This window comes from Mirounga leonina, unplaced genomic scaffold, assembly GCF_011800145.1.
Source record: "Mirounga leonina isolate KUSES-001 unplaced genomic scaffold, KU_Mleo_1.0 Mir_168, whole genome shotgun sequence".
NCBI classification, from domain to species: Eukaryota; Metazoa; Chordata; class Mammalia; order Carnivora; family Phocidae; genus Mirounga; species Mirounga leonina.
The window spans coordinates 19,368,780-19,395,148 of record NW_023270426.1 but is presented as its reverse complement, the minus strand read 5'-3'; the positions used below and the strand labels follow the sequence as shown (position 1 = coordinate 19,395,148).

General features: G+C 44.4%; 1 protein-coding gene across 1 annotated transcript in view; it reads right to left on the bottom strand.

Annotated features, from left to right (window-relative positions):
• Positions 1-26,369, bottom strand: part of PCBD2 (pterin-4 alpha-carbinolamine dehydratase 2) — a 49,435-nt gene that overhangs the window by 22,296 nt on the left and 770 nt on the right. The window contains exon 2 of the mRNA XM_035014168.1: positions 23,402-23,533. Within this exon, the coding sequence (XP_034870059.1) occupies positions 23,402-23,533 (132 nt within the window). The remainder of the gene's footprint in view (positions 1-23,401; positions 23,534-26,369) is intronic.

Genomic DNA, 26,369 nt, shown 5'->3' with positions numbered 1-26,369 from the left:
ACTCAACCGGGAAAATCAGCGGTAAAACTTACGGCGCCACTGAGAGCCACATCATATTACCGAGGCAAAGCGGTTAGTCAGTGAAAAAGCTACCTCAGAGTATCTCTGCTGCCACTTCTCAGTGAGAAAATCTCTTCTAAGCGCTACTCAAAGCATCATGAGAGGGGAGGCTCACAGAGCCACAGCTGGGTTCCCGTCTGGTACCCAAGGTCGGTGGCGATAGGGCCAGAGCCTGAGATGTGCGTGACGATAAACACTGCAAGGCAGCAACATGGTAGGCGCAGAGGCTACAGAACTGCAGACCAAGGAGCAAAAGCTGGAGCCCCCACACTCAACAAAGCTAAAACGTTTCCTCGTGTGAGAAACAGAACCACCACTAACAATTTTCGGAAATAATGTTCGAGTCTTGCCTCAATTGGATAATTTTGTTCTGCACCAAAGACAATTCCATTCAAATTCCCAAAGTCTACGGGTAGATCTGTACTAATTTCAAGACATAGTTTCTTTCCAAGCCCAAAGAAATGAAAGGCAGAAACCAGCAAAAGAAAAAAAATAATAACAACATATATAAGATGGTTTGCCATTTTATGAAAAACAAATGAAGAATTACAGTCACATCACACTGATAAACTGAGAGGCTGCCAGTGGTTTTCAGGGCAGATGTAACATTTTAACAAATGTGATTGTTTGTGAACAAAATAATTCTGATCAAAAACTTAATTGCAGCCAAAGTGAGCCCTGGGCTGTGTCACCATAATCCATTCTGACAGGAAGCAGTGAGTGGAGATTCCTACTGTGAACGGAGCATATGTGAAAGGTCAGCTCTGGCCTGGAACTTCAAAACCGTTAACGTGTAAAACAGTGTGCATTAGAGCCCGGAACGGCTAACCACTGGATTAGCGGATGTCCGCTGTGTGGGTCTGATGTGCTTTTGGCAGGTAATGGTTAATTTGTAAATAGGCAATGTATTGTAACTTTCTTCTGTGCCTCTTCCCAACACTGGTCAGCAGAGCCCATTCTTAATTACAGACCCAGGGTATTAAATATTAGATATATGACATGGGCTCGTTGTAACAAAGTTTTGTATTTTGAAAGTTAAACTTAGTTTTTTAATAATTTGGTGAAGGAAAAGTTGCATGTAGCTAAAAAAAAATAAATGTCTGCTGATATAATGAACAAAAAAATGTTTCATGTAAAATCTATTTGTTCATCCAATAGCAACTACATTGTAACAGCCAAAATTTGCCAAGTGAGGATTTCATTACTAGAAATCTAAACTTTACTCATATACTATCATCTGAAAAAACAATTATACAATGCTGTTTTGCATGGCTTAAAACAAAATTCTAAATAGAAATGCAGTTCGTACCACAGTTTTCATTTCTCAACATGAGATGTTACTTATGAAAGAACCAAGCTAAACATGCCTTATAAGCCAATGCATACCAAAGTAATTTATACATATTTTGAGCTATAAAGTTGGCCCGTTTGACTTTAAATTAGCCATTTCTCCCATATCTAAACCACTTACAGTAACACAGCATTAATGAGTGATAAAAGCTGCACTGTGCACTTCAATTCAGTGATTATTTTAGGACTTACCTCATTTCTGAGTTGAGGGAAAATACTTATCTTTGAAAATAAGGTCTTCTAAAATAAGCTTTATTTCTGTTCAAAATCAGCCTTCTAAGTTGTGCCTTTGGTGGCTGGACAGATGCAGCTGCTGGGCCCTCTGTAAGCTAAATCCAGGGATCTTAAAAGAGGCTCCATGGCAAGGTGGCCGCATGGCCAGCACTCTCATGATTCCTATCCCCTTCAGAACATCAACTGACACGTTTAAAAAAACACACACACATGCTTCTAAAGGCAATGGAAGATGGCGGGGGGTGGGGGGGACTAATTGTGGCCAGCAGAATTTCTCCTGCTTCCACTTTCCATACAGGATCTGAAGCCTTTAACGTATCAGGAAGATTCAGCATCTCCTAAACATTCTGCCCCTGAAAGTCCTGGATATTCACATATACCAATCTGCTGCTCTGTCCCCAGCACCCCCTGGACTCTAGGCCTGCAACGCTGTCCCTGCCCACCTACCCCCAGGAGCTTACAGTGTGGCGGGAGAGGACAGAAAGGCCAAGCGTGAAGACTTGGTAAGGAAAGGAGGTAGAGCAGTAAGCAACGAGAAAGGCTGTGTGAGAGACTGGTGCTGGGCACATCCCTCTTCCGTCTTCACCCCTCTTTTCCACAGACATCTGAGTAGACACTGCACTGGCAATCCAGATTCACAAGGGGGGCGCCCAAGTCACCCCAGGAGCTGAATTTATCATAGGTATACACATAGGAAAGAGAGGTCATGATTCACCAAAAAAATATTTTACAAGGCTCCAAACTGGTCATTACGGTATTTTTTTTATACTGCTAAGTGACTAATTACACCAGGTAACACACTCAATGTATAATTTTACCCTCACTCAGAATCATTTCTTCTACTCACCACAACCTTTTCAGCCCAATTATTCTTGGCTACCCTCCCTCTTCGTCGGTGAGGCTTAGGCTCAAAGAAGCTTACAAAGGTCCCCCCAGAAAGATGATCAACAAAGCAGAAATGCCTCCACACTGAGTTCCAACCTAACATGGGCATGCCCACCCAGGGTTATGAACCCCATGCTGAGGTCCTGCATGCTGCTCTACCCACACGGTCAACACTTAGGATTCTCTCTCTCTCCCAGGACCAAGATGACTGCTCAGAAACGTTGCTTATTTCTTAATTGGCTTATATTTGTTTACATGTTAAAATACTAAATGTCCAGAAAACTGAACTTATATTTTAATTCAGTTCTGGAGGGATGCCTGGGTGGTTCAGTCGGTTAAGCGTCTGCCTTCGGCTCAGGTCATGATCCCAGGGTCCTGGGATCGAGTCCTGCGTCGGGTTCCCTGCTCAGTGGGGAACCTGCTTCTCCCTCTGCCTGCCGCTCCCCCTGCTTGTGCTCTCTCTCTCTCTGACAAATAAATAAACCTTTAATAATAATAATAATAATAATAATAATAATAATAATTCAGCTCCGGACTGTGAGTTAGTTTTCACAAATACAAAGAAATATGTTACCAGTTTCTTTTTAAGGACCCACGTTCAAATGGGAGGACACCGAAGAAATTAATCATTCAATTCGTATTTGTAGGAGCAGATTCTCTGTAACTTGTAAATTATTTTGATTTACAGTGAATCATTATTGTATCCATAAATGCTGGAAAGTTGGTGAACAACATGATATAATGACACCCCCAAATAATTTTAGAACTGCAGGTGCACAAATCATAACATGTGGGAGATGACTCAAAGGATAATGGGGACTAAAACAGTTTAGGAAGGGTCACAGGAAGGAGGGAAAGGGGTGAGGGCACACACCCCAGTTTTCCAAGATGTCTGTAAAACCAAACTACTCATTTATAGGCAGACACAGTGGAGCAGTCAGGCATGGGCAGCAGAGTCAACAGCTACGCTCAAACAAGCGAAGGCAAAATGCTCCATAATTTACAACCACCCAATCACAATGCTCATTCTTTTGAGGTTAAATGCTGCTGACATAAGCTACACCTGAATCCAATCAATGCAGAGACGTTGAGAAGATTCACACGAAAGGACTAAATTTGTCACAAATGGGTTGGTTTCCGATCTTAATGTAGCCAAGTTGCTTTACTCTGACCTCCATTGAACAAATCAACTTAATGGGCACTAGGAGTGCTATAAAACTTAACAATGGAGTGATTTTTAACTTTTAAAATATAGTTATGAAGCAAAATGTTGGATAGCTTCTACAATACTGGAAATCAAATTAAATCTAGATGTTTTTTAACAGTCTTGACAGATATAATCCTAGTTACCATGTAAATTTATGGTAAGCTGCTGTGATATTAGCCACAGGTGCTACTTTTAATATATGAGCCGCATCTGGCTGGGAATAGAATTTCTCAGAGGACTGAAAATGACCTCACTATCAGACAATGGAAGGGAAAAAAACAAGACCACTGTGGCATATAAAAAGCTGAAGATGTGGTCCACAACTAAATATTTCACATAAAATTCATTTTAACTCTGCAGTTATAGGTTAAAGGATATTATGCTTTCAATATTTAAGAGGCGTAGATGTATTTCAGCCAAATAGCCACAAGATTAAGAATGTAAGACAGTTACGAATGCCCTGGCTACATACATAATGCTGGTTTTCCAACCTTTGATCAGTGTCAGAAAAATGATGCACCAAGACTGGACAAGAAAATTTTTTCATGCTTCCCAAGAACACAACATGATTAGACACCACCAAGCACACTAAACCAAGATGTAACAATTACTGATCTCTAGGCAGCAGCAACTCTCCGGCGCCTGGCCAACATCACTGGGTGTGTTTTTAAACTTCTCTGGAGTCATTCATCATGCCCAAGACAACACTCTCATCAAGTGAAATTTCTGAAAAATCCATTCTGAGTTTAAAACCTGCCAACATCACCTATAGACAAATACAGGGAGAAAACACAAGTTTCTCTTATCTATCCAACTCGAAAATTAAAAGACGAATATGCATAAAACATGGAACTGTTTCCTTTTAAGAAACCCTTCCCGAACCATTTGAAAGCCACCATTTGCCAGAGAACTGGCAAGGGTGGAAATGTGATAAAGGATTTACAAAGATTTAATTTCCTATGAAATAACTCTTCCTGAATTAAACAAGCCTTCTGGGCGCCTGGGTGGCTCAGTCGGTTCAGCGACTGCCTTCGGCTCAGGTCATGATCCTGGAGTCCCGGGATCGAGTCCCGCATCAGGCTCCCTGCTCGGCAGGGAGTCTGCTTCTCCCTCTGACCCTCCTCCTTCCATGCTCTCTGTCTCTCATTCTCTCTCTCAAATAAATAAATAAAATCTTAAAAAAAAAATAAAAAATAAATAAACAAGCCTTCTTTATCTGAAAATAATCTCTAAAAGAGGAATATTTCTATGAAAATATTGCCTACATCATTGCACTAAGCTGTGAGAATGGTAGCTACAAAGCCCTGTAACGTAACATTTTCCTTCTGACCTTCTCAAGTAACTTGAAAGGGCTTGATTTTTTAGCTTCAGGAGATCAATTCAATCTACGTGATGATTTCTATTTTCTTTTTTTTTTTTTAACAAGTAACTGGATCTAAGCCTGATCTGCAAGGGCATCGAGACCCTGAGTATCTTTAACAAGAAGAACCCGGTATGACTCCCTGATGTTTTTGTGACCGACTGGCAGCAGAAATATGGATCATTTAGGAAAGGTAGGCTCACAAAGCCTCATCTGTGAGATGGTTAGTTACTGCAGAAAGGTACTGGTTGAACTAAATATGGCCTTTCTGTGCAATGGAATATTATATAAATATCCCACCATTAAAACTCATGAAATAAAATATTTTACTGACAAAGAAAAATGTTCACTATACATGAAGGGAAAAAAGCAAGTGAGCAAAATACATCTATGACATGACCCCAAATATATATGCATACACACATATCTATATACTCAAAAAATACAGAATAACACATACTGCTTTTTAAGCAGGCAGAAGGATTACAGGTACATTTTGCTTCTTTGTACTTTTTTTGCTTTCCAAATTATAAAACACACTACGCCATCAGAAAAAAATGTTGTATTTTACTAACAAGCTAAACATACCACACGAATGTAACAGGGAGCCATCGTTCCCCGAAGAGAGAGGCCTGGCTGATGTCTGTGGGGTACACAAGTCATGCATACATGTTAAACCCTTCAAGTGAAACCTTGCAGTTTTAAATAAATAGGAAGATGGAAGCAACTTGTTCTCAAGCTTACATAGCAGAAACCCACTTTAAGACATTCAGAATTACAATGGCCCTCTCTTCTACACATCTGTATCCACAGCTGTATGGTCAGTGGCTCAGAAAGCTGGCGTCTCTCAGTGCAGGACAAGTTTATGCTCTCTACACAGAGTTCTAATTTGCCAGGCAAAGTTTGCTAATTAGCTGCTCTCTGCAGACCTTCTATCTGGAAGTGACTTCCCTCTCCAGGTACAAGCTGACTTCCAATCTGTAGTCAACTTAGGGCCAATAAGTGAATGATCAAGTATTATAAATGAATGCTATCAGGGGGCATGGGGAACCAAAGAGCAATTTATAGGCCAAAATCCAAACAGTACCTGGCTTCTCTTTTCTTCAAAATATACAAAGAACATGTAGCCTCCTTTAGGCCCTCCAAAATAGACATTTTATCCTAAACAAAGAAACAGGTTCAACTTTGAACTCAACAGCAGAGTTGGTCATTCAAAGGTCTAAGACATTCCGAAACACAAAGGCAATCCACATCCTGAATTATTCCACAAGCCTTCAAAATACAGATTCGCATTAGACAGAACTTTGGCCTTAGGGCAGTAAGCCTGGCCTGAGGGAGGGAGACAGCTGCCTCCTTCCTCTGAGCAGTGTCCTTAACTTCCCTGTTTCCACCAGGACCAAACTGGGTTACAACACCTAACCCTGTAAGAAGCTTCAATGAAACAAGCTACATTAAAAGAAAAAAAGAAAGGAAGAAACAAGCTACATTATCTTCCAGGTCCCTAACAGAGAGCCACTGTCACCTACTAGATGCTCAAACACTCCTTAGTTTATAAAAATTTTTGTGGGGCACCTGGGTGGCTCAGTTGGTTAAGCGACTGCCTTCGGCTCAGGTCATGATCCTGGAGTCCCGGGATCGAGTCCCACATCAGGCTCCCTGCTCAGCAGGGAGTCTGCTTCTCCCTCTGACCCTCCTCCCTCTCATGCTCTCTGTCTCTCATTCTCTCTCGCAAATAAATAAAATCTTTAAAAAAAAAAAATCTTTAAAAATTTTTGTGACTCTCCAAACATTAAGAGTTACCTACATAGAGGGGTGCCTGGGTGGTTCCGTCATGATCTCAGGGTCCTCGAGCCCCGCCTCCACACTCAGTGGGGAGTCTGCTTTTTCCTCTCTTTCTGCCCCTCTCCCTGCTCATGCTCTCTCTCTCTCTCAAGTAAATAAATAAAATCTTAAAAAAAAAAAAAAACTATCTATATACAGAATGACCTTAAAGCAGCATTTTTCATTTAATAAAAATTTGTAAAAATAATTCCTGAAAAATGTACCCAACAAATTTATAAATTTTTCTACCTAGAGCACCAGGAAGTTATTATTTTTTTAAGAAGTCAGCCAAGAGTGCTAGACCAGTGGACACAGAGAAAGAAAAAAGAAAAAAAAGGATCTGGGATTAAAAGGATTGTCTTGAAACAGAAATGAGTGCCTAATCAATATTAGTAAACAGGCCTATGGCAGTCTCCCAGCATGACACTTTGTGGAAGCTTGGAAGAATCTGCCATGGGCTCTCAGGACACCGAAATTCACAAAAGACAAAAGCTGTGGGTGGCTGAAGCTGTGGAGCCAAAATTCCAAGCGCTAACCTCAGTCTCTCATTATTGGAGGCAATTTACTACAGATGCCCATTTGTGGGCATGCCCATCTATAAGTGGCCCATTTCCTTCTCCGATACTTCAAAACTGCAAGCTGAACAAAGACACAATCAATGCTGTTCTTCTGGGAAGTGCACCATGGCATTCCAGATCATCCCACTGTATACAACTACTTAGCTGCCGAAAACACCAGTCACCATTAGGAATCACCTGTGTCCAAGAGTAAGGAAATGAGAGAGGGGAAAAGTCCCTGGTGAGAAAGGATTTTCGGTGATAACCTGTAGGAGACAAAGAGATGAAAAATACAACTCCCTGGGGCTAAGGGCACTGGCTAGGATCACCTATAGTGAACTCAATCAAGGGACCTCGTGTATTCAAAATACATGTAGGTCTATCTAAATTAAAACAAATACACAAACAAAACACCTCAGTAACAGTGGGCTGAGTACTGTGAGAGCACAGTGGAATCTCTGCCCTCAAAGTGCTCGTATCTTAGGTGGGGAGAGACAAAGGGGGGTAGCTACATCTCCCTGTTGCACGATCTAATCTGAATTTAGTCACATCCTAATTCTGCCACCAGTTCATTGTTAATATGGGCAAACCACTTCACCCCCAGGCCTTGGTGGCCTCATCCCTTCTAGCTCTGATGGGCATCAATTCAACATCAAAAAAAGGCTGAAAGGACACCACAAACAAGATAACCCAGGGGCTAAATTCAAAATGGAAGAACAGACTAGTGTCTGTGGCTACAAAGGTCTGTGTAAGGCACATGAGCTCCACGTCCTGTCCAGGATGGCCCCCACCACCATATCATCCAGGCCATCCTCGCCATGGTCATTGATGATTATGCACAGTTCTAAAGCAGTGGTCATCCTTTGGTATTACTTGGACTCTTGGCAGAACTGACTCCTCTCTCCCTTTTAAAACACCATCTTCAGGATTCTGTGATAGGACACGGGCCGGTCTTCCTATTTCACTGTTAAGTCTTTTCCAGTCTTCTGCTAGCTCCTGCTCTTCCTTCCAACCCCTAACTGGACTGAATCCCGAGCTCTCTTCTCTCCTCACATCACACTTTCTGCCTGAGTGGTCTCTTCTATTACCTTGGCTTTTCTCCACACATACCTAAGACTCCCCAGTTACCCACAACCCAGACCTCTACTCTAAGTCCCTAACTCAGACATAAAACTATGTTCTTGAAGTTGACACTTGGATGTCTCCCAGCAACTCACACTTAACGATGTTCAGACCAGAAATCTTCATGCCAGCACCCCCATCATGTTCCCCTCCCCTACTTCCCCAGCTTAATAAATGCCACTCTGACCACCCAGTTCCTCTGGAAGTCATTTTTAACACCCCCTTCTCTTCTTCCTCATCACCCATCACCACTCCCCCTTAGTCAGAGAATCTTAGGTGTTCCCTTTATAAAAGTAACGTGTGGCACCCCTGGTCCCTGCTCCAAAGCACAGCTCCACCCCCTCCAGCTCTGTGCTTGCCCTCGGCCACTGCCCGGGTCCGTAATCCCCTGCTGGGTCCACCCGGATGAACGCACGAGCTCCTTCCAGCTCTCCCTCTATGGCCTTTGCTCCTCTTCCCCTTCCACTCCATCCTCTAAGTCCTCTAACTGGCCTTGTTAAGAAAAGGCATCAGTCCTTCACCCTCCCCCACCTACTTCCGCTATTAATCCTTCCCCCTCCACCCCTTTGAAAGTCTCATGACAGCCCTCCCGTTTCCCATTATACCTCGCACTCTCCCCTCTAATCGTCTTTCCACCATCTTTGCTTGCCACTGTCATGGTGTCTGTGCATGTCCTCACAGATGCTTTCAAGAGTGTCGGCAATGCCAAAAAGAGAGGCAAACGCCACTTTCTTACTAGCCTATGCTCCAAAGTCATTGTCACGTTTCTGACTGTGAAGATGAAGCATAGTTATGTTTGTGAATTTGAGGTCACGGATAACCACGTCAATCAGAAAATTGTGAACTTCAGGGGCAGGTCAAATCAGTGAGGAGTGATCAGCCCTAGATCCGATGTGCAACTCAAAGATCTAGAAAAATGGCTGAATAGGGGCTCCTGAGTGAGTCAGTCAATTAAGCCTCTAACTCTTGATCTCAGCTCAGGTCTGGATCTCAGGGCCCTGAGTTCAAGCCCAGGGCTAGGATCCACGCTGGGTGTGGAGCCTGCTTTAAAAAAAAAAAAAAAAAGGAAATAAAGAAAAGAAAAAGGCTGAATAACCTGCCTTCATCCTTTTGATTTCATTGTACTGACAACTTCAGCTGGCATCATGGACCACTGAGAATCAAGAAGTAAACACAGGAGGGAAAATCCTGGGATTCTTTTCCCAGGAATGTAATACATATGTGCAAATAAAATGCCTCAAGGGACAAAGGCGGGGGGGGGGGGCAGTGGAAGAAAGTGCATCAGCTTCTCAGTTCCTTAGAGAGAACTTCCATGATGGCTCTCCTCAAACTGAATTAGGTCTTAACCATTATTCTTTCTTATAACACTCTTTTCTACTGGGGAGGCAGCATCCATTCCGGCAAATGGTTGGGGACTGCCTGAGGTCAAATTCCAACTCCACTGCTTACTAGCTGTGGAGCTTTGGGCAAGTCACTTAATCTAAACCTCAGTTTCCAATCTGTAAAATGAGGAAAATAGTCTCTACTTCACAGGGTTTTGTGAAGATTAAGTGAATAAATACATATAACATCCTTACAAAATAGTGCCAGGCCCAAGGTTTAAGTGTTCATTAGGCATTAGCTACTAGGATTTTCTTTCATGGCAGTTACCATAATTTGCAATTATATAGTCATTGCTTTGTTTATGCTCTCTCTCCGTTCCTGTATCTAGTGAGCTCCATGAAAATGGGGACAATATCGGGGCACCTGGGTGGCTCAGTCGTTAAGCATCTGCCTTCGGCTCAGGTCAGGATCCCAGGGTCCTGGGATCCAGCCCCGCATCGGGCTCCCTGCTCATCCGGGAGCCTGCTTCTCCCTCTCCCACTCCCCCTGCTTGTGTTCCGTCTCTAGCTGTCTCTCTCTGTGTCAAATAAATAAATAAAATCTTAAAAAAAAAAAAAAAAAGAAAATGGGGACAATATCTACTTTGCTCATCACTGCACCCCCAGGGTCTAGCATAGTGCCTAGCATAAGTGCACAGTAATAGCTTATTAGTGCTGCGTGCATAAGCGTCAGGAAAAACTTTCTGGAAGTGGGTGAGATGTGGACATATTGACAAAAGATAGGTGGGATGGAACAAAGAAGGTGAAGAACGGCTTAAATAAAGATAGAAAAGAAATGAACCAAGATGCTGGGAGTCTTGGCTTCAGCTCCAGCATGGCCACTGTTTCGTGCTCCCTCTATCTGAACCTCAGTTTCCCCACTTCTTCAGTGAGGGTGATGACTAAGTGACCTCTTAGTTCTACTCTCTAACAGACTAAAGAGGCCTCTGGCAGAGAACTAATGAGAGGTTAAGGGCCAGCCTGTGGGCAGCTCTGAAAACCTCTGAGAAGGGGCGCCTGGGTGGCTCAGTCAGTATCTGACTCTTGGTTTCAGCTCAGGTCATGATCTCAGGGTCATGAGATCGAGCCCCGAGTCAGGCTCTGCGCTCAGCAGGGAGTCTGCTTCGGATTCTCTCTCCCTCTGCCCATCGCCGCCCCGCCGCCCATGCACACCCTGGCAAGCTCTCTCTCTCTCTCCCTCTCGGTCTCTCTCTGAAATAAATAAATCTTAAAAAAAGAAAAGAAAACCTCTGGGATGACGATGTCTTGTAAGATAAAATAGGAAGGAAATGAGATTTTCTGAGCAGAGACCAACTTGGTCACAACAAAGCAGCACGGAGACCAATGCATGCAGGGAGGTGAAAGGCTGTAAGAAAGCTTGTACAGGAACTCAAGGGGGAGACAAGGTGAACCCAGACTAGAGCACAGTCTTGGGCAAAGACACTGAGGTTTTAGTAACTGATAACCAAGGTAATTCTTCAGTTTTAGGTCTAGGTGCTCAAGAGAATGGTGGTACTGCTGAGAGAAACAAGCAAGTTGGAGGAAAGAAAGATGTTTGTTTTCAGCTACTCTAAACTTGAGACGCTAAACCCAGGAGAGAGAGCCCCACAAGGACCTACCTTTCCAATCTTTAGTCCATCTCACTGAACCACACTTAGGGCCCTCATTTCCCCAACACATTACAAATAAGTAAGATGTGCCCCGCCCCCCCCAACCCGTTCTTGACCTATGTCCTTCCTTAGCTCTTTCACTCAAAAAACCTATCAGACTTTTGTTACCTATTGACCACCTTTCTCCAATTCCCTCTTCCCCCACCGTCTCTGGTAACCACAAGTCTGATCTCTTTTAAGTCCTTTTGTTTTTCAGATTCCACATGTAAGTGAGCTCATACAGTATTTGTCTTTCTTTGACTTATTTCACTTAGCATAAAGTCCTCAAGCGGTAGGATTTCCTCATTTTTTATGACTGAATAATATTGCACTGTAATATATACCACATACGTACCACATCTTCTTTTTTTTATGTTTTTTATTTCCAGTATAGTAAACATATGGTGCTATGTCAGCTTCAGATTTACAATACAGTGATTCAACAATTCTAGGGGCACCTGGGTGGCTCAGTCGGTTAAGTGACCGACTCTTGGTTTCAGCTCAGGTCATGATCTCAGGGTCATGAGATGGAGCCCTGCGTCAGGCTCCACACTCGGCAAGGAGTCTGCTCAAGAGTCTCTCCCTCTACCCCTCCCCCCGCTCGTGTGCATGTTCTCTCTCTCCCTCTCTAAAATAAAGAAATAAAATATTTTTAAAAAATTTTCTATACATCACTCAAGTGTTCATCACAGTAAGTGTACTCTTAATCCCCTTCACCTATTTCACCCATCCCCCACCCCTCTGGTAACCATCTGTTTGTTCTCTAGAGTTGAGTCTGTTTTTCAGTTTGTCTTTCTCTTTTTTTCCTTTGTTCATTTGTTTTGTTTCTTAAATTCCACATATGAGTGAAATCATGATATTTGTCTTTCTCCGACTGACTTATTTCGCTTAGTGTTATACTCCCTAGCGCCATCCATGTTGTTGCAAATGGCAAGATTATGGCTGAATAAGATCCCATTGTGTGTGTGTATATATATATATTTTTTAATTTTATGTTATGTTAGTCACCATACATCATTAGTTTTTGATGTAGTCAACACCCAGTGCCCCATGCAGTATGTGCCTTCCTTAATAAAACAATATTTTTTAAATATGTATTTGTACTACATCTTCTTTATCCGTTCATCTATCAGTGGAACTCAGGGTGCTTCCATAACGTGGCTATTTTAAATAATACTGCAATAAACATAAGGGTGCAGATATCCTTTTTTTTAAGATTTTATTTATTTTGCACAGAGAGAGACAGTGAGAGAGGGAACACAAGCAAGGGGAGTGGGAGAGGGAGAAGCAGGCTTCCCACCAAGCAAGGAGCCCAACGTGGGACTCGATCCCAGGACCCTGGGATCACGTCCTGAGCTGAAGGCAGACGCTTAACAACTGAGCCACCCAGGAGCCCTGTTGTTTTCTAAGTAAGCTCTACACCCAATGTAGGGCTTCAACTCACAACCCTGAGATCAAGAGTCACATGCTCTGCCAACTGAGCCAGCCAGGTGCCCCTAATGTTGTTGGTCTTTTGATAGGGATTGCATTAAATCTATAGATTGCTTTGTGTAGTATGGACATTTTAACAATACTTGTTCTCCTGACCCATGGGCATGGAATATCTTTCCATTTGTTGGTGTCATCTTCAATTTCTTTCATCAGTGTTTTATAGTTTATAGAATATAGGTCTTTTACCTCCTTGACTAAGTTTATTCCTAGGTATTTTATTATTTTGGGTGTAAATGCACATGGGATTGTTTTCTTAATCTTTCTGTTGCTTCATTATAGTGTACAGAAATGCAACAGATTTCTGTATGTACAATGATTTTGTATCCTATGACCTTACTAAGTTCATTTATCAGTTCTAGTAGTTTTTTGGTAGAATCTTCAGGGTTTCCTATATATAATATAGGCCACAATTTCTATACCTATTCACTCATCAATCGACACTTAGGTTGCTTCCACGTCTTAGTTATTGTAAAAAATGGTGCTTGAATATAGGAGTGCAGATACCTTTTTGAATTACTGTTTTCATTTCCTTTGGATATATTCCCACAATATATATGTCATTGGAACATATGGTAGTTTTATTTTTAATTTTTTGAGGATCCTCCATACTGTTTTCTAAGGTGGCTACACCAACCTGTCAGACATTTAAGAACCAACTCAAAACCCCCCTTCTCCAGGCAGCCATGCTAGATAGAGTACACCTTCAGTTTATTAGTACTTCACATTTTAATGCCTCATCAACATGAAAATTTTAAAAATCAACTATCTTGTACAATTGAGATGTACCACCTCCCCAGCAAAACTGTCTGGCTCAAGTCAGTAAAGCATGTGACTCTTGATCTCAGGGTTGTGAGTTCGATCCCCACGTTGGGTATAGAGATTACTTAAAAATAAAATCTGGGGCACCTGGGTAGCACAGTCGGTTGAATGTCTGACTCTTGGTTTCAGCTCAGGTTGTGATCTCAGCGTCATGAGACTGAGCCCCGCATCAGGGTCTGCGCTGAGTGCAGAGTCTACTTAAGACTCTCTCTCCCTTTCCCTCTGACCCTCCCCTCTGTGTTCTGTCTCTCTAAAATAAATAAGTAAATCTTTCAAAAATTAATAAAATAAAATATTAAAAAAAAAAAAAAACTGGAAGGTCTTCTGGGCAGAAATGGAATCATGTACTTTTTTTACATTGTCCTCCTTCCACGCTCAGGGTGGAGCTAGTCCCTCAGTGGTGGCCAGCTCAAAGACCTCGCTACGTTCACTGATCCCTCCAGAGGTAGGCTCTGTGGCTCTCAGTGTGAGCCCAGCCCTGACTGGATCTGTTCCAGGTGCCTGGTACGTGTCCACAGCCAGGGCTGCAATGGTGAGGACAGGGCATTTGAAATCAGTTTGATGAATGATATGGTAGAAGGCCACAATCCTGCCTTGCTGGTTGAGAGCACAGAAGCAAACAGATTCATTAGTGGCGTTGGCTGTTTTGATAGGACTGATTTTAACGATATAATTAAATGAACTCTGATTGCTCAACAGTGATACCCGGGTTACTCTTGAACAAGTACAGCTTTGTTTGTTTTAGCTCGTGAATAGTGCCTTTCTCAGGGAAGTGTTGTCAAACCCATTTAAGGTGGAAAGCAATCCAACAGGTAGTCCTTGGAAAAAAGATATCTCCTAGAAAAAAATAAACGTAAAAACAAAAACAACTTTCTGTGTCACAGTAGGATCTAAACATGTTGCTGTAGGAATCGGAGATGTGAGTGTGACACCCACTGTGACATGACCCAGTGTGACCACAAGCAATCCCACGGTCTCGGTCTGGTTCAGGGTCCTTCTGTGAAATGCAGTGAATTAGTTAAAATGGCCCATTCCAGCCTGGATCAGAAGGGCAACATGATGGTAAATTATCTGCAAAATGGGGGAGACGAGGTACCATTCTGTTTTGTTTGCAAGGATATAGGGCAAAGAGCAGAACACAAAGAGCTCCAAGCCATGGAAGAAGCCCCTTCCCTACCCGTCCACACTGGGGGGCTGAATCCCTCCTGGGGGCAGAGGGCACGTGGTCACCCCCCCACCCCCCACCCCCACCACAGAAACAGTAGTGCACCACTCTATTTGCTGCTAGGGAGAGAAGACCAGCTGCTGAGGCCGCTCCTTCACGTACCCAAGATCCGTATTTAGAAAGAGCTGAACATGAGTTTCTATGTCACAGCCCTAATGCTCCAAAACTCTGACAAAACTCTTGCTTTGCAAACCTGCACACTGTTTTCAATGGCTGTATTGAAGCAAAGGGCTGGGACGCTCAAGAAAAACAGAACAGAAAAGAGCAAGCCCAAAGTACACTGAAGTTATTATCTGAGGTCTCCTTTAAATTACTTTCTGTAATTACTGAGCCGGCAGTCCATTGTTATCAATTCATATTCAGCCTATTTAAGCGGTCCCAGCGATGCAGGCGGAAAACAAATGCCTCGGTAATTTCCTAACTTTTGAGTGTTATTTTCTTGTCAGTTAAATTTAAAGCAATCCATTTCTGACCACATTATACCAAGTTAATCTCATCTAAAGTGCTTCACAAACCCTAACGGCTACGCTAAGGTTTTGTACTAATGAAAGCAATTTACATAAATGAAATTTATGTCAATGCATTTCATGAAAAATTTTTTATTTTATAATAACTATAGTACTTATATGATAACATCTGTTGATATTCACAGTCTAAAGCTGGCAAAGATTTAAACCCACAACATTTTCCATGCATCATGTACATTATCTGTGAAAAGCAATAAAAAAAGCAATGAATGCATTAATCATACCAATATCATCTGCAATGCATAAATCTGAAATACCTTTCACGTCAGCTCAAACTGCTTTTTATTTTTTACACACCTGATTTTACGCCATCTGTAAAAGGGCAAGACAAAGACTGCTGAGGAAATTATATTTCTTGGCTGTTTGACTTTCACAAAATACTCAGGCTACGTTCTGTAAACAGAAGATTTACTATACGACTAAGAAAAAGCGATGCAGTTAAAAGTCCATTTTTATGAAAGGCCGGGGTAACGGCCACAGCGTTTTCACACTGCACCATGGCGTCGTATTTGCATTTTTGACACCTGTTTTACATTTCCTCTTGTCTGTCCATTCCATGTATTTTCACAAATACACATCAGGTCTAAACCCATGTCATGAGATAAACAGCAGAAGCAAGAGGCCAAATGATACCATTTTAGTCTCTAGTTTCCCTACCCTGAAGGACACCAACACCGCTGTCCCAGCCACCGCCTGACAGCACGAGCATCATCTGCCCACGGCTCCCTGGAGCCCCAGGAGAAACTGCAAAGCGAACACCAGCATGAATACACCACACAAATACTTTTTTTAAAAGATTTTATTATTTATTTGACAGAGAGAGACACAGCGAGAGAGGGAACACAAGCAGGGGGAGTGGGAGAGGGAGAAGCAGGCTTCCCGCGGAGCAGGGAGCCCGATGCGGGGCTCGATCCCAGGACCCTGGGATCACGACCTGAGCTGAAGGCAGACGCTTAACGACTGAGCCACCCAGGCGCCCCACCACACAGATATTTTAATCAGCCCCTCAAATGTTTGCTCCGGTGTGTTGCTCTCCATTCCAGTGACAGCAAAGGACGCTTCTGAGGTTTCGAGTCAGCAGCGGCTACAGAGCCCATCAGCGGGCACAAGCGAGGCTAAAGCCACCGTGTCTGATAAGCATACAGGTTTTCACTTGACCTGACAGGAGCCCATACGGTAACAGCAAAGGACACTCTCTAAGCTACACGATGAATCAGCCTTGGGAACATCCTCCTGGGAGTGTTCCCCTACCTTCAACAGAGTACGTTTCCACTTTCAAGAGCGCTCAGATGTGACATTTCTATTATTGCATTACTGACTCATAACTCTGACGTGCACCGACTTTTGGCTTACAACAAGGAACAACGAAACCCGAATTAATTCTTTCACAACGAGAGCTGTTGAGAGCCGTGTCCCACTGAGGACTGTTAAGATGTTCATTAACAGTTGTCTTTCTTCTGGTATCATCAAGCTTTTGACTTCACTAAGTGTTTCAAAATGTTAACCATAAGCCTATTATCAAAGTCCTCAATAAAACATTTTTATAAAGCAAGTCAGCAACAGTAACTTTCAACAGCTCTACAGCAGGAGCTCCGGGACACAGGCAGGGAAGTACTTCACAAACCCCGAGGTCACATACGGTGCTACCGAGGCTGGACGCACGAGACGGGGCTCCTCGGCACCAGCAGCCTCACGGCCCCGGCCGCTCAGAGGGCAGCAGTTACAGCAGCCCCGACGTGAGGAACAAGAGGCCAGACAAACGAACCTCGGGCCTGGCCGGCAAGCCCTACCTGTGATCCGCTATGCAGCCGCAAAGGGCCATTCTTGCAGGTCAAAACGGGCTGTGGGCCAGTTCGTATGATTCACCCTTAGAAAATCAAATGCCTTGAGGGCCGGTCCGCCGGAGACGGCCCAGACACGGTAGAGGAGCTCCTCTGGGAAAGCAGGGAATCCCAGGTCTTTCTCACAAAGCTGCGTCCCTTTCTCCTGAGTCAGAAGTGTTCTCCATTACCAGCTGGAAACTCCCTGTATCCTCCTCCTGGAATTCTTCATTCACCCCAAAGATACCAAACCAGGTGTGGTGTCCCACCGTGGCTGCCAACCCATTCCTGATGGCTCACTTCTCTCCACGCTGAACAAGGGAGACTCCAGCATCCCCAAGGGAGAGGATGGGGGAGCCCTCCCCGGGGGCTGTGGCTCCTGCCCTGGAGGGCTCCACCTGCTGGCATCTGGAATAGCTGTTTCCTGGGTTCCAAAGCTTCACCTTCTGCACCTCCTTCCAAACCGTCAAACCGCATCAGATTTTGCAAGCTTCCCACCTGACTCCACAAATGTCAATACCTAACAAAATTTACCTTTATGGGACATTCCCACCCGACGTCTTGTTCTTTCGACGCAGGCACCCTGCAGTTGCCAAACACTTAAGCAGCAGTTTGTCACTGAAAGACCTCTCCCTCCCTAAGTCTACACGAAAAGAAGAAAAGCAAAATTCCTTACAAACGCCAAGTCCACCCTGTGTGAGTCCAAGCGCTCTAAACATAGATACTTGCAACTTCAAGTCCTGGCAGCACGATGCTCTGACGGCTCAAGGAGGCTTGCCATGCCCGACACACTGCCCTGCAACCCTCAACACGCTGTGGCTCAGCGCAGTCCTCCCCCAGGGAGATTCAGTGGCTCCCGGCCACAGAAACCTCTGGCCCTGGCAGCCACCAACACCGTTAGAACTCCCTGGGAATTCTGCTCTTATAGTCTCTAAATATTTGCACCCATCTGAGCTATCAAATGAATGTGGACTATTTGGAACTAACCATATCCTGGAATAAAACCACTGAGAAAAAAAAGAAGTTGCAATGTATTCTGCTGGCTACTTATTATTATAGTAAAACCTAGAATAACCCAAAGCTTTGAGAAATAGGTTTTTCACCCAAGGTCATAAAAATGTTTTTTTTTTTCCTTTTTAAGATTTTATTTGAGAAAGACTTTGGGAAAAAAAAGAGAGAGAGAGAGAAGGAGGAGGGGTAGTGGGAGAGGGATAAGCAGGCTCCCCACTGAGCAGGGAGCCCGCCTCAGTGGTCAATCCCAGGACCCTGAGATCATGACCTGAGCCGAAGGCAGACGCTTAATCCACTGAGCCGCCCAAGCACCCAGTAAAAATGTTTCTAAAAGGTACGGTTCAGGGGCGCCCGGGTGTCTCAGTCATTAAGCGTCTGCCTTCGGCTCAGGTCATGATCCCAGGGTCCTGGGATCGAGCCCCGCATCGGGCTCCCTGCTCAGCGGGAAGCCTGCTTCTCCCTCTCCCACTCCCCCTGCTTGTGTTCCCTCTCTCGCTGTGTCTCTCTCTGTCAAATAAATAAATAAAATCTTAAAAAAAAAAAAAAGATACGGTTCATTTTCTATAGTAATAAGAAAAATGAATTCTAAAGCGAACTTGTGACACCATTCCACACACTCTACATTAGCAAACCATTTAAAAACTGTTAACACCCAACAAGTGTGACCTTCCTCCTGAAGATTTATTGTAAGTAAAAAGACTATGTAGAGAACTGAAAAATGTTCATAACCTATTAAGAAGATAAAAAAGAATATAATTTTTACCTCTATGTTCAGCTGAGACTTTTTAAAATATACGCTACCATCCAGCGTGGGCTGAACTCTGCTAAGGGAGACAGTGGCTCCCTCCAGATTCCGGAGGGAGCTCAGTCAGTTAAGCGTCTGCCTTCGGCTCAGGTCATGATCCCAGGGTCCTGGGATCGAGTCCCACATCGGGCTCTGTGCTTAGCTGGGAACCTGCTTCTCCCTCTTCCACTCCCCCTGCTTGTGTTCCCTCTCTCGCTGTGTCTCTGTCAAATAAATAAAAAATAAAATCTTAAAAAAAAGAAAAAAAATCCCCAGTGACACTGAAAACTGCCCAGAAACTGACCACAATCCCCTAATTAGTGGATTGTCTTGGCCTCCAAGAGACTATTCCACTTTTTCCAATCTTCCCAGATCTCCAACATTCCTCCCTGCCACTCCTGCTCATTCTCAATTGATAACCTCACTAAAAAAATAGAAATCATCAAAGAGAATTACCTGTACTTCCCAAGAGCAGGGTAGCAACCAACGTTCATCTGCATTTATACATTCTGCCTTCTTTCCTCAGACAGTGGACACACCAGGTGCCCTGCGCCCCGACCTGCCCATTCCATCTTGTGCCCTCTTGCCAACCAGGCCTGTACTCTCACAATTATCCCCCTGACAATCCTCAACCCAGTACCTCCAGCCTGAGCTCCGACCTCACATACCCAAGTGCTGACCTGATACCACCACCTGGGTGACTAACAAGTGTCTCATACCTGCCACGTCCGAAACAGGATTCTCAACTCCCTACCCTGCCCCATCTTCCTTAACTCAGGAAATGACACCAACAGTACCACCCTTGACCCTCTAGCTCAAACCAAAACCTTGGGATCATCCTTGACTCTCCGTTTCCCCCATATCCAATCTAACAGAAAGCCTTGTTTGCTCTCTCTTCGAAATATATGAGGAATCCTACATTTCTCTCCACTCCGCTGCTAGCTCCATAATCCCCCATCATCTTTTACCTAGCCTGCCACAACGGCGTCCTAGCTAGTGGGCCTGGTTCTGCTCTGGCCCTCCTACTGTCTAGTCACAGCACATCAGCCAGGACAGTCTTTCTAGAACATAACCAAATCATGGCACGTCTGTTCTTGAAAGCCCCGCAGCTTTGTACCCAGAATAAAATCTAAACTCCTCACCAGATGGACACAGGCTCCAGGGCTCAGGGCTCTGGGCTCTCCCTCTCCTCAGCCCCATCTCCTATCAGTCTCTCCTTCCTGCTCACTCCAGAACACTGGCCTCCTGGCTCTTCCTCAGTCACACCAAGATCATACCTGCTTCAGGAATTCTGTACCTGCTTTTCTCTCCTTCAGGAATGCTCTTCCTTTGGGTCTTCACATGCTGAGCTCCTTTGCATGATTCAGGCCTCGGATGTCCCGTCCCTAAAGAGGGCCTGCGAGACCACCCCATCTTAAACAGCCTCCATTCCAATATCCTACTTTTCTGCGTCACACTTATCTCTACCTGAAGTTACATTATTTACTCATTTGCTTCTTGTCTGTCTTCTCCACTAGAACGGAGCTACCTGAGCTTAGAATTGTGCCGAGCACAGTGAAGATGCTTAATAAATATTTGTTGAGTTAATAAATACTACTTTTACAATAAAAGTCAAGCTGATTTTTAAAAGTGTAACTGCATGAATTGCTACATTGTGAATAAACTCTATCTGTGGAGAAAGACTAGAAAAGAATAAACGCCAGATGAAAGAAGTTGCAATGAGAATTTTTCTTAATTTACAACATCCTATTCTAGCATTTCCTGTTATTGTTTTATAATAAAAACCAGGATCTTGGGGCGCCTGGGTGGCTCAGTCGTTAAGCGTCTGCCTTCGGCTCAGGTCATGATCCCAGAGTCCTGGGATCGAGCCCCGCATCGGGCTCCCCGCTCTGTGGGGAGACTGCTTCTCCCTCTCCCACTACCCCTGCTTGTGTTCCCTCTCTTACTGTCTCTCTGTCAAATAAATAAATAAAATCTTTATTAAAAAAAAAAAATAGGATCTTTTCTGTCCTAAATAAAAGGTTAGTGAGGATCTATCAGTGCGAGAGGGTCACGACTCTAAACACTGGTTGTGCAAAAGAGAAAGGTAACTCTGACAACTGGGAGCACGCACACCGAGGCCCTGGGGTTACACACGAACATCAACAGCAGACAAGTCCACTCCGTGAGCAGGATGGATTCAAACAAAAACAAGACCAAGCTGCAAGGTTATGTGAACACAGACAAAACATGAACACTGTCCACACCACAAAGTACCGAACATCCCCCTCTCCCAGCTAATGAGCGAGTGTTGCTTCTTTGCCAATTTCAGCTTTGGCCCCACTTTAGTCTACCCTCCCTACTGGTAAGATTGATTAAAATACTGAATCACAGACCTGCCCATTTTCTGACAGCATCCAAACCAGACCAAACCATCTTTCCAACACCTCCCTGAGACGCCCCACAGTTCCCTGGGATGTGCAGCCTCCCTCGCTGCAACAAGCAATTCAGCCCCAACCTGCTCCACTAAATCCAGGTGTGTTCCTGGTGATGCTGGGTGGGTGGGCACTGACAGGTGTTACAACATCAGATGCAATTACAGGCCACTGTACATGCAGAAGTCCTAAGAGACCCAGCTGGAAAACTGACCCCAGGATATAATCTCAGGGCTGCTTCTCTGAATACATTCCCTGACATTGGCTGATTTTCTTGTCATCTGCCTCTTTCTCCTAAAAGCTGAGTGAAGGAAATAAAAAAAAAAAAGCCAAATTAATAAAATGTCCCAATGCATAATATTACATTTAATCACGGATGCCCTGCACAGCTTCCCTTCCCTCCCACTTCTGAAAGTCACCCCAAGCACAGGGTTAGCGTGGGCTGGATGACTGACTCTTGGGCAGGGCCTGAGGCAACACTACTCAAGTACTTTAAGCCACATGTTCAAGCCCAATAAATTAGCCCAGGCTTAAAGAAGTCAGGCTGTACACATGTAAGAATTTTAATAAGCCTGGAAAATGCTACCTAGAGCTTATGCATGAGCTTACTGTACCAATGGGATTCCAGGCCACCAGCCACGGAGTGCTAAGCCCCTGACAAGAGCTGTCAAGCACATGGGGCAGCAGGGACAGGGAGTCGGCTTCGTCTAGGTCTCCTCAGAAGCTGGAGACTCAAAGCAGAAGGCTGGCAGCCAGACGGATGGAGAACAGAATAGGGCATGCAGCTCAGTGGAGCCAACGGCATTTACTAGGAAAACATGTCGAAGGTTTGTTTGGTGGAAATCTGGTCCTCACACACCCTTCCAGAAACTAGCAAACACCGTAATCAATGTCTGCCTTTATCAAATGCCTGTTTGTACCCAGAACTGTGTTAGGTACAATAGAGAGTTATTTAAGCAAACATGGTCTCTGCCTTCTAGATGCTGACACCTAATATAAATAAAAACAATAAATCTGTCCAGAGGATTACCAAACTCACTGAACAAACATGAAATAGTCAAAAGCACCGACCTTATATAAATGCAGTGGGGTAAGAGCTGAAGAGTAAGTCATGGGAGATGACTCTCTAAACAGGGCGGGGCCCTAATGGACCAGTTACCTTGTTAAGGCTGAGTCTTGGCGGGGGTGGAGGGAGGGGAGCTTTTAAGAAAAGCTACAAGGGCAGGCTCTTGGGCTGGGGGAAAACCAGCTAATCAGAGAAGAGGCTGAAGCTTGGGGCTTGATTTAAAGACTGAAATACATGTACGGGAAGAAAGAAAACTTGACAAGCGTCCAAGAAAAGTAGGGGAAATCAGTTGAGCAGGTGTATGTTTCTCAACTGCTTTTACTCAGGCCCTCTTCTGATACACATAAAAAACTCATACGCCCTTTTAATGTTATTTAAAATTTGAAAGGAAATCAAATATCCTAACCCACACCAAACCAGGGGGTTCAGAATCTGATTTTGCAAATGACAAAATCCACTCCCTTCCCCTACAGCTGAGACTCACCCGGCTGGATGGGAGCATCTGTCAACAAGGACAGAGCAGCGGTCACTGACTTCTTACGGGTCCACATGGGACCAGACAACCAGCAGGATTAAAGAGCTGCAGCGTAAGGTGACATAGACAGACCATGGCACTAGCAAGAATACGTCATAATTACCTGATTAAAATTTTTGAAGGAAAACTCTTTGTAGAGGGCGTCTCTCTCATGTAATTCCGACCATCCTGCTGCTTTCAGGTCAAGGATAACTTGGTTCCTCTCCTCTGCTGTCAAATGGTGAGCATCTGCTGCCTGCGGAAAGAACACATGTAATATCTGAAAGGTAGACGTTCCATTAAACTCAAACGCATAGCCCTTTACCTTATGGACAGATGCAGAAAAATACCTAAAGGGCAACAATCTGTGACCATTTGGGGTTCCTCTGTTCTCAAAAAAGAGGCAAAAATAAGGCTAGCTCCATACAAAAGCAGCTGCTTCCACACCACGGCGTCTCACACGCCTTACTGCTGCCTCACACTTCACAGCTCTGTCTCTGGTTGATCACAGACACAGCCATCAGCCATTACCGCTGGTCATCTTACCAATGACCGTATCGCCAACCAATACCTCCGACCTTACCTACTTGCAGGGCTACTGAAGGCTCAGGTGAGAGAGGGACTGTCACCCAGAAAGACAAAACATATTATAAGGGCTCCTCATCAAACGGCAACTGGGAGCTGAGCTGGATCTTCCACCAAGAAACCACAACTCATTCCCACTTCAGAAATCCTGAAACCCTTTATCACTGACATTGATGTAAGTAAGAGGACAGAGTAAGTAAAATTATTTTAAAACAATTTATTCTGGGGTGCCTGGCTGGCTCAGCGGGTTAAGCATCTGCCTTCAGCTCAGGTCTTGATCTCAGGGTCCTGGGATCGAGCCCCACGTGGGGCTCCCTGCTCAGTGGGGAGTCTGCTTCTCCCTCTCCATCTGCCTCTCCCCGCACCTCCGCTGGTGCGTGCATGCTCTCTAATAAATAAATAAAATTTTTTCTTTTAAAGATTTTCTTTGTCAGAGAGAGAGAGAGCGCACAAGCAGGGGGAGCGGCAGGCAGAAGGAGAAGCAAGCTTCCCGCTGAGCAGAGAGCCTGACGTGGGACTCGATCCCAGGACCCTGGGATCATGACCTGAGCTGAGGGCAGCTGCTTAACCAACTGAGCCACCCAGGTGTCTCTAAATAAAATCTTAAAAAAAAAAAAAAAGCAACAAAAAAACAACTTATTCTAAGAGGAAAAAAGGTTGCTTATGAACCAGTTTTCTTGTTTCTCTTCCTTGCTAGGTCAGCCACCCTTCCCCACAACTAACACAAGAAAAAAATGAAAAAAAAAAAAAAAAAAAACACCTCTTAATTAAAAATATTTGAAGACCTATTATCAAAACCGCTTAAACTATTAAGACTCAAAACATCTATTCATTACTTTTACAGTGACCCACTATAAGAAATAATCTAAATTTTTTTTTTTTAAAGACTTTATTTGACAGAGAGACAGAGTGAGAGAGGGAACACAAGCAGGGGGAGTGGGAGAGGGAGAAGCAGGCTTCCCGCGGAGCAGGGAGCCCAATGCGGGGCTCGATCCCAGGACCCTGGGATCATGACCCGAGCTGAAGGCAGACGCTTAACGACTGAGCCACCCGGGTGCCCCCTAAAATTCTTATTAGCCACTTAAATATGCTAAGTCAACTCAGAAAAGCATGGAAAAGAAATTAAATTATCTGTGTCCACTCTGAGTAGCTGCCAAGAAAACTCTTAGCCACGCTGTGGGCAATGCAGCAGTCACCTGGAGTGAGTGGAACACGCCCGCTGAGCTGTTCTCCTCCATATTCTCCGCCATGCACGTCCCCAGTGAGGGCAATGGTGTGCTCACCACAGATGTCTGCCCAAGAACAGGGACCGTGTCCAGGACTGTGAAACAGAACCACTTCACTTACCTAACACAAATGGTCCCCTTGGAGACACACCTGCAGAACCCTTTATAATGCGCTTAATTTTTTTTCTGCAGGAGATGGGGACAGGGACAGGTGAAAGCATAGGATTTGGAAAGAACGAACTTGATCCAAGGCCTCACTTGGTTACTTTCAGCTGTGGAGATGCTGAACAAATCACTTAGCTTCTCTCAATACCAGTACCCTCATGTCTATGGTGGGGGTATCACCACATCTACCTGTGGAGACTTTTTTTTTTTTTTTAAGATTTTATTTATTTATTTGACAGAGAGAGACACAGCGAGAGAGGGAACACAAGCAGGGGGAGTGGGAGAGGGAGAAGCAGGCCTCCCGCCGAGCAGGGAGCCCGATGCGGGACTCGATCCCGGGACTCCAGGATCATGACCTGAGCTGAAGGCAGTCGCTTAACCAACTGAGCCACCCAGGCGCCCTGTATTTCTTTTTTTGTAAACTGCTTTTTCTCATTTTTCTGTTTATTAGTCTTTCTCTTTAATTGGGGGAGGGCTCCTTATATATTAAGACTTTATTTAGTTATTTTTAAGATTTTATTTATTTGACTCAAGCAGGGGGAGCAACAGAGGGAGAGGGAGAAGCAGGCTCCCCGCTGAGCAGGGAGCCCGATGTGGGACTCGATCCCAGGACCCTGGGATCACGACCTGAGCCGAAGGCAGATGCTTAATGACTAAGCCACCCAGGCGCCCCGAGACTTCTTTTTTTTTTAAGATTTTATTTATTTGAGAGAGAGAAAGAGAGCAGAAGCAGGGGGAGTGGGAGAGCTCGGAGAGGGAGAAGCAGACTCCCTGCTGAGCAGGGAGCCCAAGGACCCTGGGATCATCACCTGAGCGGAAGGCAGACACTTACCTGACTGAGCCACTCAGGCGCCCTGAGACTTTTTTTGAAAGAGTTAAGTTAAAGAGATCTTGAATGTGAAGGCACCGGCATAGAGCCTGGCACGTGGCAGCCACTCAAATCACGTCTGTTTATTCACTCCTCTGAACCCCGTAATATTACTTAAACATCAGCACCTTGGGCACAGGTACACCTAGGGACACGCTTAGGTGACAGTAAGCACTCAACTCGTGTTCTCACCTTAATGGCCACGTGCTCACCTTCCTCCCTCACCGACCTATTTTAAATGTAGTCTA